This window comes from Rhinopithecus bieti, unplaced genomic scaffold (genome assembly GCF_001698545.2).
Source record: "Rhinopithecus bieti isolate Rb0 unplaced genomic scaffold, ASM169854v2 scaffold_32835, whole genome shotgun sequence".
Taxonomy (NCBI): Eukaryota; Metazoa; Chordata; class Mammalia; order Primates; family Cercopithecidae; genus Rhinopithecus; species Rhinopithecus bieti.
This window is the reverse complement of record NW_016814117.1, coordinates 424446-438270: the sequence shown is the minus strand read 5'-3', so window position 1 is coordinate 438270 and position 13825 is coordinate 424446. Positions and strand designations below refer to the sequence as shown.

General features: G+C 36.6%; 1 protein-coding gene across 1 annotated transcript in view; it reads right to left on the bottom strand.

Annotated features, from left to right (window-relative positions):
• Positions 1–13825, bottom strand: part of RALYL (RALY RNA binding protein like) — a 214992-nt gene that overhangs the window by 135596 nt on the left and 65571 nt on the right. Inside the window, exon 2 of the mRNA XM_017849885.1 lies at positions 12174–12249. Coding sequence (XP_017705374.1) covers positions 12174–12249 — 76 coding nt within the window. The remainder of the gene's footprint in view (positions 1–12173; positions 12250–13825) is intronic.

The window sequence follows — 13825 nt, the reverse complement described above, 5'->3', positions numbered from 1 at the left end:
AAAAAAAAAAAAAAAAAAAAAAAAAAAAAAAAAAAAAAAAAAAAAAAGAGAGAGAGAGAGAACTGCAAATCAAAACCACAATGAGATATCATTTCATGCCAGTCAGAATGGCAGTTATTAAAAAAAAAAAAAGAAACAACAGATGCTGGTGAGGCTGTGGCGAAATAAGAACTCTTTTGCACTGTTGGTGGGAATGTAAATTAGTTCAAACATCGTGGAAGACAGTGTGGCGATTCCTCAAAGACCTGGAACCAGAAATACCATTTGACCCAGCAATCCCATTACTCAGATAAGTAACCAAAGGAATAGAAGTCATTCTATTATAAGGATACATGCACGCATATGTTCACTGCAGCACCATTCACAGTAGCAAATACATGGGATCAAACCAAAAGCCCATTAATGATAGACTAAAGGAAATGTGGTATATGTATACCATGGAATACTATGCTGCTGTAAAAAATGAGATCGTATCCTTTGCAGGGACATGGATGGAGTTGGAAGTCATTATCCTCAGCAAACTAAAACAGGAACAGAAAACCAAACAGCACATGTTCTCACTTATAAGTGGGAGCTGAACAATGGGAACACATGGACACAAGTGGGAAACAAAACATACTCGGGCCTGTGGGCTGTGGGGTGGGTAGAGGGAGAGCATCAGAATAAATAGGTAATGCATGCTGGGCTTAATACCTAGGCGATGGGTTGATAGGTGCAGCAAACTACCACGGTACACATTTACCTATGTAACAAACCTACACGTCCTGCACATGTACCCCAGAACTTAAAATAGTTTTTTTCTCTAATCAAATGCTAATTTTTTTCATGTCATTATTAACACTTTGTGAACATTTCATCTAATAGGCGCATCATACCCAATACTGCTTAATATTTTGGTTGGATCAGATTACTCACTATTATAAATAAATTACTCACTACTAAAACTGCAAAGAACATCTTGGAATAACTTTTAAAATGTTTTCAAAATATTTAAAATTAAAGGATGGAATTAGTCAAAAGACATGAATACTGTAACACACTGCATCAAGTTTGAAGGAAAAAAGGTATAAACTTAATAATAAAGCATATATATCTGACTTTAGTCTCTGGATTGGTAAGTAAACAGCAGAATCCCAGAATGTTAGAAATGGAAATAAAGTAAGAGGTGTTTTAGTTCAGCTCCTGCATTTTACTGTGAGAAAATGGGGCTTAAAAGAGGTTGAAATTTTTTTTGTAATCACTTAATTAGTTTGGGCAGTGAGTAGCAGATAAACAGCTTAGTTGCAGGTTTCCTGACTTCTAATCCAGTGCTTCTAATGTGCTTCTAATGAACACTGAAATCTTCAGGACTGAGTGGGAAGAGGAGATAATGTCAAATAAATAATGTCAAATAAACACAAACTCTCATCATCATGCAGTATACCCAGGTAACGGACCTGCTCGTGTACCCCCTACATCTAAAACAAAAGTTAAAATTGTAAAAAACAAAAAGCACCCCTAAACCCCACATAAACTATGTGGCATCTCAGTTTCAGCTGCAATGTAATATGCTTAATTCAAACAAGCCCCTTGTCCTTTGATTCTTTCATACAATAAACATAAGCAAAATAGATGTCAACTCTCAGAGTTGGAAGAAGATCCCTGAGTATTGTGATATTTAGAAATACCAATAAAAATAAATTATCAATCATGTTATAATTCCACTAGAAAAAAATTTAGAAAGTTTAACAATTAATTTCTAAAATAATGAATTTTTGTGTGAAGAATTCGTCATGCACAGCCAACTGCTAATCTAGTGAGACTATGCGGTATTCCCTTTTGCCTTCTGTCTAAACATGGAAAAAGGAGGCCTATCTAGCTTCACTTCTAGTACTTACAATTCCATCATAAGAATTACTCTCACAAAGACACCAAATAGTTTATTTAAGTTTTATAAGGAAATTGTAGATTACTTTCTAATAATATAATTAAAACCAACCAACACTAAAAAAAACCTATATGCCACTTTTCTACTGTGCAGAACTTGCTTATAACTGACATTCAAATATTTCTATGACCTAGAATCTTCTAGCTTATAATTTATAATAAGTATTTTCAAACTTTAATGGACTAGGGAAAATACATTTTATAAAGATAATAGAATTCGCCAATTTTGTAAAATGATTTTAATGTGTCTTAATAAAATCATTCACATTGTAAGAGTAAGACTAGATGACCGTGGAAAAAGGGCTGTTTGGTTTCTCATTAATCATGTCCATCTACACTGTTAATATTCATTTCTTCTTCTCTCCTCTCCTCATTTTATGTGGGCTCAAACATTCTTCTACACATTTGTCAAATTGTTTATTACCATTTATTTCATTGTTAGAAGATACACGGTCAGTCTGTTGCTAAAGCATCTCTGCCTGCGTGAAGACTATGTTATAGAAGAAGCCCTGATGTGGCTGCAGGGGCTTTAGAGGAGCAACCAGGAGGTGGAGCACAGGGTTCTAACTGCTAGGGAATGGGTGAAAAAAGAGGAACTTTCCATCAGTCTTCACTGGTCAGTCCTTAAATGGCACTCTCAATTGTACTGTTGTTTTAAAAAATGAGACAAAATCCTAAAACCTAAAATTAGAAGCAAAATACAGAATGATTTGAGTTAGAGGCAGGAAATCTGAACCCCAGCCCTAGGTTTTAGACTTCCTGGCTGGTTGCTCACTTTTTCTGAACCTTGATTTTCTTCCTTGTGCTTCCAATGACAAACACAAATTAAAAACAGGTGGCTTAATTCTCCCTATTGAAAATAAAGAAAGAGCTTTCCTTCCCTTATTTTGATTTGGGGATTTACTTTAGAAAACTGTTAATTGCAATTACTCCATCTTCTTTTTGAAATACATATAAATCCACTTGAAGACTAGATTGGCATTTTGTCAGCTTTATGGCTCAGGAATGTCTACCTCAAGGACCGGGGGAGGCACAGTGGGGACAGGAGGCTTATTCCAAATTGCAGAACTACTTCCTTTCATGAGAATATGAAAACTTTGTTTTTCTTTTGCATAAAGTCAATTAACTAACATAAATAAATGGTCACCCCAATTACCAGGAAAAGTTAGAATGAAGGATCTATGACAAATGGTGCTGTCAATCCTCTTACTTGAGGACTAGTTATTGATGATATTGAAAATATGTATGTAATAGGTTGCATGTGTTTAGCTACATAAAAAGGTAAGATTTCTTTCTGTCTTCAGTCTCGTAGGTTGCCTGTGATGTGCAACACATTTTGGTTTAATGTTTATTCAATAATACAAGCCTTTTCTTTCTCCATTAGCTTTGTGGAGAGGATTTCTGAGTCGGGAAAATATTTGTTTTAATTACATTTCCCCAACAGTATGATGAGAGAGTAACGCTGTAACATTAAAAATTTTAGTCTTTAATTTGATTCATTTAGAGATAAATCTTTAGACACATTTCAATTTCTTTCATGCTACCCTCCATACAGTAATATGGAAGGGCAATCATATCCTGGAATCTTGAATAAAGGGATAGATTGAGAAGAAGAAGGTGATATGGTGAGCAAAAAGGGAATGAGATAACAATTCAAAAGTAAAACAAACAACGGACTTACGAATTTATCATAGGTTGGACGCTCAAGACCCTTCATTCCCTACCAAGGACTGTTCTAAAACAAGAAACAGGTCACTGGATACAAAGACAATTAACAATACCAACAAAATGATGAAAACAAATGAAATCAACACTGACAGTGAAGATACTTCAACTTATAAGCAAGCAAGGGCATTGCCCTTTGCAAGATAAAACCCACAAAGCATCTTCATGCCAGGCAGGGAGTCCTTGCTCAATGACCCAGCAATATGAAATGCACACGTTCCTGCTAAGCTGAATTAGTAGGGACTAGTGCTGTTGTTGGTGTTCTAACCTCAATACCCCACAGTGAGATGCCAGGAGAATACAGCATAAAAGGCCATAACGTGAGTCCTGCTGATGAAGAGATCTTAGCTTCAGCACAGAACCATGATTTTATATATAAAAGAAGGCAACAATTTCATGACAAGCTACAGCTTCCAAGGTATAGTAAAATCAACAGTTAGAAAGAATCATTTGCCTGTCTTCATTGGCACCTGCCAACTGTAAAAATGATGTGAAATTTCACCCCTTTCTATCCCATGCTTGGTTTACTATTCCTTTTCCACTTCTCCCCACCTCAAAGAAAGAGGAGTCTTAAGTAGCAGGTCAAGTGGTCACTGTGTAAAAGGTTCTAGACATCCAAGCATGGTCTTTTTCTTCTAGTCTTAGAAGCTGAGTGGATAAGCCAACCAAGGGGTCAGCCCACTCTTGCTTTCTATCTCCTCCAAGTATGCAGCTATGTGGCAATTTGAAGGCCTGGTCTGTAGATCTAGCTATATGGAACACTACTCCTAGAATTGTATAGGATGATAAATTTGTCATAGTATAGTAAACTGCCGTGGGAGAAGCAGAAAGGAAAGGAATCTTGTGTGATTTGTTCTACTACAGTTTATCCTTGGCTTTTATTGAGCTCATAAGAAAAATGGCATCAGTTTTAAAACCTGTGTGTGTGTGTGTGTGTGTGTGTGTGTATGCATGTATTGTGTAAATGCTACGCAGGGTGGTACTTGCTATGCTGTTTAGATGACTTCCTATGAAGTACTATATAATAAGTTTACATCAGAAAACAGAGTTAGGAAAACATAGTTTCTTCTCACACATATTCAAATATTCTCTTTTACTACATGGTTACATAGATTATTTTGCTCCTGTTTTCACCTTGACTACCAGGAATATCATGGCTAAGTTTGTTGTGCTCATGTAATACTTTGTGACTGCATAAGTTTTATTAGTATAATTAAACTTTTGCTTGATTTGCTTGATCCTATCCGCCCTCCTCCCTCAGTTCCCACCAAATTATTGACTCTTGCTACTTTTCTTTTTTTTAAATTGGTTGCATGGTTTTACTTTCTTGGATTTTCATCATAAACTATTTCAAACCAAAAAATAGAAATGTAGTCTTTCAAATAACCTGAAGCCTAGCAACAGAAACCGCAAAGGTCTTAGAGATGGATTCTCTGCATTAAGTTCTCCCTCAACCCCTACCCTACTATTTCTATATGGCAGAAGATATTAATGGATATTCATGCATTAAAAACATAACAGAAAACTGCAAATAGGACATTCTTTAGCCTAGCAGAGAGAATTGCCTGCAGCAGAACTATTTTAATGGGTATTGTGTCAGCACTTTTTTGAACATTTTAAATAAAAGGTCTATAAGTTATATTTGCTTAGTGTTAAAATGTGAGGAACATACTATAAGTAAAATAATCTTTTAAAAATTTTTATTTTTAAAGAAGTTATAGGAATCATTAACCTGTTTAGTTGACGGTGTGAGATTTAGCAACATCATCATAGCTAAACATTATCGTCATATAAAAATAACCTTTTCAAGCTGGACGCAGTGGCTCACACCTGTAATCCCAGCACTTTGGGAGGCTGAGACAGGCAGATTGCTTAAGCTCGGGAGTTTGAGACCAGCCTGGGCAACATGGCAAAATCCTGTCTCTACCAAAAATACAAAAAAAGAATTAGACAGGCATGGTGGCACACACCTGTAGTCCCAGCTACTCAGGAGACTGAGATGGGAGGATCACTTGAACCCAAGAGGCGGAGGTTGCAGTGAGCTGAGATCACGCCCACTTCTCTCCAGCCTGGGCGATGAAGTGAGACCTTGTCTTAAAAAACAAACAAAAGGTATTTCTAGTTCTAGATCCTTGAGGAATTGCCACATTGTTTTCCACAATGGTTGGACTAGATTACAGTCCCACCAACAGTGTAAAAGTGTTCCTATTTCTCCACATCCTCTCCAGCACCTGTTGTTTCCTGACTTTTACAAACCTGCATGTTGTGCACAAGTACCCTAGAACTTAAAGTATAATTTTAAAAAAACCTCCTAAAATACTTTATTATAGAAGTTTTCTTTGAATAATCATAATGATGAAGATAACTAAAATTTGTAGAGTATCTCTAATAGTTGCAGGTTCCTTAAATACATTACCTTTTAGGAAATTTTATATCTTCCTTTATGCAGCCCAAAAAGCTAAGGAACAAAAGATCAAATTCAAACACTGATAACGCTCAGGTTATTTTAGGAGGTAGGTCTAACACTTTTTCCACCAAACAAACTAAACAAGCATTTGCACAATTTTAAACCATCAATAAAGTGAATGTTTGACATGTTTTCTAGTACAAAAGCATTTCAACATTCATTTGTGGAGATTTCTGAATTAGAGAACTCTCCCTCAATTACCCAGATGTATGGATATTCAGGTTTGAGTTTTAGAAATATACACTCTTTTTGGTATTTTCTCTTGTGGATCTTGATAACCACACATCAATAATTTGGTTGCATAGGAAAGATAGGATCCTGAGCAGAAAAAGACTGCAATTGCTATGTAGACCTAAGCAATAACATACATTCAAAGTAAACCAGGGAGGCAGGTCTGTGTTCGGGTTTGTGTCAGTTTCAGAAGGACAAGATGTATTAATATGGGGAGGAGGAGAAAACATTTCCCTCTCCTCCTCACACTGTAGTTTGAGTGGACCCATCTGGCTGGGTAGGTGAAATGGAAGGAAACGTTTGCCAGTGCAAAGGGAGATAATAATAATGGAAATATTAAACTTCTGAAAGGGAATGTGTATTATCCTTGATGTTATAAAAGGAGACAGAAAATGAATAAAATGATCAATAGCTAATTGGTAAACATTTCTCAGCAAACAGTACAAGTCAATGAAGTGAAAATGACCAGGATATTTTCCTTCATATTGATTTTACTATTTAGCATTAGCTGAAATTAGCTTCCATTACTTTCATTTCTACTTTCAAGGTTCTAGGGGACATTTTAGGTGATTTCAGGGTCCCTTTTCCCATGATGTGCTAGAGTCACCATGAAGGATGAAAACAAAACTCACGTAGGTCCAGTGGTGAATGAATCACCAGAGATATTTTGCTGCAGTCACCTTACTTGGTCTGTGCTCTGTAAGTTATTATTATTATTTTTTTATCATTGGAGTTACTGTAATATAACCCACATTCATGGTGACCACCACCAATTGTGATGATCTTAAAATGGTGGTGGTAACTGTAGGTTATCTTGTGACAATCTTAAAGACTCTTGAAATAACTTGTGAGAGTCTTGATTCTCATGGTCATCTGGGTGGGATGGGAAGGTTGCTACAAGAGGCATTTGTATGATAGCCAAAAGTGATATTTGGCAATGGTACCAGATGATTGATTTTTACAGAATCAACAGGATGAAACTATATATACTACATGTCTTACTGATCTGAGTTCCCTGAAAGTAGGAGGGAGTCACCTCTGGGTGAATAAAAATCCATTCTTGTTCAGCTCTGATAAATACTGTCTTTGTTCTCTGATATTTTTTGTTAGCTTTCCATCAAGGAGGAAAGGTCTGTCTACTTTACAAATAGAAGCAAAACCATCATACAATTATTCTCATTTAGCAATTATTGAGCATTAATTGAAAGTTGGCATGCTGGAAAACTCACGTCCTGGGGGAGAATTATTATTTTAGAGTGCCACAGATACTGTGTAACGTACATAACATATTTGAAGCAGCAATTTATTAAAAGTTACAATGTTTTCCCTAGAGAATGGATTAGCTATTCACCATTAGGACCAGGTCCAATATTTATGAAATGTTCACAAATGATTAATTATGTTTCATTTACAAATAGACTCTAATGGGAGACATTTTTATTGCAAGTGCTATTTTAATGAATTGTCTGTCTTTATGAATTCATGTCCAAGACTGAAATAATTCCTTTTTGCTCCCTTTCCTCGACGTTACACCTGAGCCTGCCACTGCTTATCATGTGTTTCCCATTTCTTCTATTCCACTCATGTGATCATTCCCTCAACAGCCTGAACTAGAAAACCTTGGACATATGTGTGACTCTCACTCTCCTCACAGCCCATTTCCAATCAGTCACCATGTTTAAGTGGTTCCTTGTTGCCTACAGAATAAAAGTCAGCTCTCCTTAACCTGATATATGGATATATTCACAGCCTGGGCACCATAATGTCCCAGTTTTCCATTCCCCACCAAGTAGGCTATCCTAGCTCCTACTATGAGATACCCTTCCCTCTCTTTTCCCTTCCAAAGCCAACTGAAGTGTTGTCTTCTTCCTTTAACTTTCCAGATGTTTTTACTCCCTTACCCCTAGGCAGAATCAGTAACTTCCTCATTTATTCTCTTATAGAAGTGTATGCATACTTCTCAGTTGTCTTTATTCATCTGTGCATCTAACTTATGCATAAGACTGTAAGCTTTTTGAAGTCTCACTCTGTTTTATTTTCTATGTATACCATGTTTACTCAGCACATAATAAGGCCTTATTGTAGGTTGCTTGGCTGAGTTGAAAATCCTATTAAAAGAAGAAACAAATCAAAGTTATGCCTCAGTGGATATTTCATGTGAACACCACTTTGTGATTGGTAATGGAGATAAAGTGGATGTATGTGAAGAAGAAAGTCTGGTGGCAGTTCACTTAGTGGTTCAAATAGAATAGTTATAGAGACATAGCAGTTTAGAGCAGGAAGGTAAATCAGAGACTACCTTCATACAAATAACTTACTTTCATTACGTTATGCTCTCTCTTCACCCTGCTCTTGCCATTTTCTATGCTAGTTTCCTAAGAAAAGCACTATTACAGTCCCTAGACCATAGTAAATACACAATAAATATATCTTGTATAAATTAATGAATGAATGAACAAATGAAACAATTCCCCCTCTTGCATTTTACAGATAAGAAAACAGACTCAGAAGCCAGGTGTTGTGGCTCACGCCTGTAATTCCAGTGCTTTGAGAGGCTGAGGTGGGAGGATCACGAGGTCAGGAGATCAAGACTGTCCTGGCTAACACGGTCATAATGCTGTCTCTACTAAAGATACAAACGATTAGCCAGGTGTGGTGGTGGCGCCTGTAGTCCCAGCTACTCCGGAGACTGAGGCAGGAGAATGGTGTGAACCCGGAAGGCGGAGCTTGCAGTGGGCCGTGATCACGACCCTGCACTCCAGCCTGGGAGACTGATCGAGACTCCATCTCAAAAACGAGCAAACAACACCACCACCAAAAAACAAAAACAAAAAAACAGACTCAGAGATGCAAAGAACAGGAAAGCAGAAACCATCCCTTTTCCAAGCCGCCACCATATTCCCTACGTTGAACTAAGTGCTTTTACCTCATTTATGCAACTTTATCCTATCAGGAAAATTATACAACTATTATGTTACAAAAAGAACTTACTTGAAGCTTAAAACCAGTGCCCTATGATCACACAAATAGGTGGTATCTCTGTTTTTCTTATGTAGTGTTTATTGTATAGTATTTCCTCTGCCACTTGCTGGCATGGTATTCATGGACAGTAATAGTATTGACGATTGGTTTGAGGTTCAGAAAATCTCTACTTTCCCTATCTGTGTTGTTTAGATGGTAGCAAGTGACTAAATATAGGGAGCTATAATCTAGTGGTAAGAACACTACACATGAAGGCTGAAAACCAGAGCTCGTTTCCTAATCCTGTGATCTCGTCTTGAACAAACCTTTATCATCATTTTGGAAACTCAGGTTTCTCATTTATACAGCATAGTATATACTACCAATTTTGTAGAGTTATCTGATGAACAGATGAATGATGACTATGAAAACACATACAATTAAGGTAATTTTTTTAAGCTTACATGAGCATGAGAAAATGTGTATAAAAGGGCTTCCTCGGCTATACATTCATGTTCTTACATTCCCTTTGTTACTGTTTTGCAATTTCAGTGTACCACAGCCTTAATTTGTATAAACAGATAAAAGGAGGATAAATAAGCACTTTCTCACTAATGTGGCTTGTATACAGTACAGCATGTTGAAATGAAATTCTGCTTCTAATTCTTCTGAACACAATTGAACATAACAGTAATAGAGAAATAATAGTTAAAATGATATTTATTCTTGTCATGAGCTTCCATTATCATAAGAAAATCAAAACAATCCAAGAAAAGAGAAAATATGAAAATTAACACCATTGCACAGACAGTAGTAACTCTTTGATAAGAAAAAAAGCCATTGGCAGCTTGTTTTAACAGTAATTGAAAATATGACTTTTCAAATGTTCTGCATTAGCTGGAGCTCTAATGTATATATTTACAAATGAATCTGATAATATAGTTTGCATTTCTTAGTTTTATAAATCGTCTCCTTTACCTCAAACAAGGTACAGAATGTGTCATTTGCTTCTTGTTGATAACATCATCTCTGCTCTTTAATGTTAATATTACCCCATGATCCACTATCAACATTTGTTATATTCTATTGCTTTCCATTTTTAAGAAAATGTTTTGTTAAAACTAAATCAACCAAAATAACAGAAATTATGATGTATTTTTCAGTATAGCTTTAAAATCTCTGAATAGCATACAGTGGAGAGCCCTGGGGTACTAGGGATGACTAGGACCTTAGAAGTGATCTAGTTCTGACCCTCATCTTACAGTTCAGAAAATGAGGCTATAAATGGCTGAAAAGAAGATATGCTAGTTTTCAGAGGACAAAAACAAGGAAAGTGTTCCAGGCTATTTTTGAGCACTCTTCTTACTACACTAAATCAGAAAATAATCAATTTAAACACATACAACTTAATTCTCCTTTATCCAAATGATATCAGAGAAAAAGGAAGCCTTGCTCAACACTTCTATGTTAACTTTTCAGATGTGGATGCTGATGGACTGATGATATGTATCTAGGAGAAAACCAAATAAATTGGATGATAAGAGATCTCAATAGCCTGGAACAATTGGCTATATCTAACAAAAGAGAATTTAACTGCGATAGACACAAAGTCAGCACTTACAGTACAAAAACTAATGGCAAAAGTACATGAAGTGGGACATATGGTTTAACAGCAGAACATAATTTTTCAGAAGTGGCTGTTTTTAAAGAACTGAAAGTCATATAAGTTTACTCTTGTACTCTTCCCCAAATCAGCTCAAGTCTACTTAACATAATAGAAGTATGTACAGAACAACAAAGGTGCTAAGTCTAGTCTACTCTCTCCACCTGGATTCTCAGTATAGATATAGACACTGACAAATTGGGGCATGCAGAGGGGAAAGACCAGAGTGTTAAGTGACTCAGACCCAAGCACTTCAGGAAAGGTTAAAGGAATTGGATCTATCTCTCTGCAGAAGAGAAGGACTATATTTGTTGTCTGGGAAAAATGGGCATGAAAGAAACATGTACTTTGTAATAAACAAGGCTGATTGATTGAGTGGAAAGAATTTAAGGTACAGAGGGCATGAGTTTGAGTATTGGTGACATTGTTGGTGTCACCAGCTGTGTGATCTTGAGAAAAATCACTAAGAAACTGCATTTCAGGTTCCTGAGCTGCATTATGAGAACAGGAATATCTACGCTGCAAGAGCCTTGTGAAAATTAAATTAAACAACATATGTAAAATAGCTATAGAATATGGTATGCAGTTAATAGTCAACCAAGGGCTAGGCATGGTGGCTCATGCCTGTAATCCCAGCACTTTGGGAGGCTGAGGCAGGCAGATCACCTGAGGTCAGAAGTTCGAAATCAACCTGGCCAACATGGTGAAACCCTGTCTCTACTAAAAAAATAATAATACTGATAGCTGGCTGTGATGGTGGGCGCCTGCAATCCCAGCTTCCCGGGAAGCTGAGGCAAGAGAATCACTTGAACCTTTGAGGCAGAAGTTGCAATGAGGTGAGATTGTGCCACTGCATTCCAGCCTGGGCAACAGAGAGAGACTCCATCTCAAAGAAGAAGAAGAAAAAAAAGTCAACCAACACTGACCTTTCCACCCACTTGTCAGGGAGAGTTATTAGTGATTTTTATTAGATAAGTATCTTGTAGAAGGGTTGTATAAGCAGATATGAGAAGGTTAGGCATCTGAGATCCTTGTCAATGCAGCAAGATATATTTATATGTTGACCAACAACATTTGTTGAACTTTATTCCCACAAGGATTATTATTTAAAATAGTGGATGCCTTACAAGTTATATTGCCTTATAAAGCTGCAAGAAAATTTCACTAATATATAGAGTAAAACAGTGCTTATCTACTTACCTGTAAAGTGCAGAAAGGGGTCTCTTGTTTCCAGGTTTTGGTCTGTATGGTTTGGGCTCTCCTGCCATGTTGATATCTGAAAGCATAAAATAAAACAGCACTGATTAAGAAAAGATGAAACCATTTGAGAAAAGTAAATCATGAATTTTTATTTTTCTTTCTACTATTTGTTTATGCAAATATTGTACACCACTGATTCATTCAGCATATATTTATTGAGCATTTACTCTATGTCAGGCACTGTTTGGGATATGTCATGCACAAAACAGATTATATCTCTGCCCTTGTGGAACTTACATTTTACTGGGGGAAGATAGTGAGAAACAAACATAATAAATAAAAACTATATACCGTATTAGAAAACGATGAGTACTATAAACAATCAAAATGTTAAGCAAAGTGAGGAGAAGCAATAATGCTTTTCTTTTTTCCCTAAAAGACAGGGTCTTGCTCTGTCGCCCAGCCTGGAGTGCAGTGGTGCAATTGTTGCCCACTGTAACCTTGAACTCCTGGTCTCAAACAATCCTCCTTTCTCTGAAGTAGCTAGGACTACAGGCATGTGCCACTATGCTTGGCTAATTTTTAAAATTTTCTGTAGAGATGAGGTCTGGCTAGGAGGCCCAGGCTGTCTCAAACTTCTGGCCTCAGGCAATTCTCCTGCCTTCGTCTCCCAAAGAGTTGGGATTACAGGCGTGAGCCAGTGTGATTGGCCAGAAATGCGTCATGAAACAAAAAGAGAATGAAATGTTCTCCTGATTTTCATTTTCGCTAAGAATTTTCAGTATGCATAAACATTTGTATGAAATAGAGTTCTGTCCATAGGAGGACTTATTAAATTTCCCATGATATATTTTCCATTTATATAGAAAAGGAAGCTAGAAGGATTTGATCATCAATCATACCAGGTTTACTAAAGGAAAAACAAAATGCACTCAGCAACTGGAATATGTAGTTATTGAATTCCAAGGTGGTCAAAAGGAGAAGAGAGCACATACTTTGCCTTCATAAACTGAAAATATTATTGTCTCTGAGATAGACAAAAAGAGGTTTAAGTATGTGACAAAACCGTCTATGCACACAATTGACCAACCTCAATCTTAAGGAAATATGTAAAGTAATATAAATAACTAGATTGAATAAAGTTAAAATTTCCAAATGATGATAGAAAGGGAAATATAAAGGAGATGATGTGCTTCAAGAAATGAGGGATATTATTTTGACAAAAAGGAAAGGGAAAACTTCTATTTCTTGCACAGTGGACTAAATACAATGAGCTATCCACCACTGAAAACAACCAAAAATTATGGATAAAATATAAATGTATCCTTTTAAAGAATGCAACATAAAACTAGCAAGAAAGTAAGGGATTTGAAGAACATCTCACACCTGAGTGGAAACAGGAAATCAAACGGAAAAAGAACACTGCACCTGGTTTGTTCCTTAAAGATATTTGCTGCATGTGTCCACGTATGTTTATTGCGGCACTATTCACAATAGCAAAGACTTGGAATCAACCCAAATGTCCATCAGTGACAGACTGGATTAAGAAAATGTGGCACATATACACCATGGAATACTATGCAGCCATAAAAAAGGATGAGTTTGCGTCCTTTGTAGGGACATGGATGCAGCTGGAAACCATCATTCTTAGC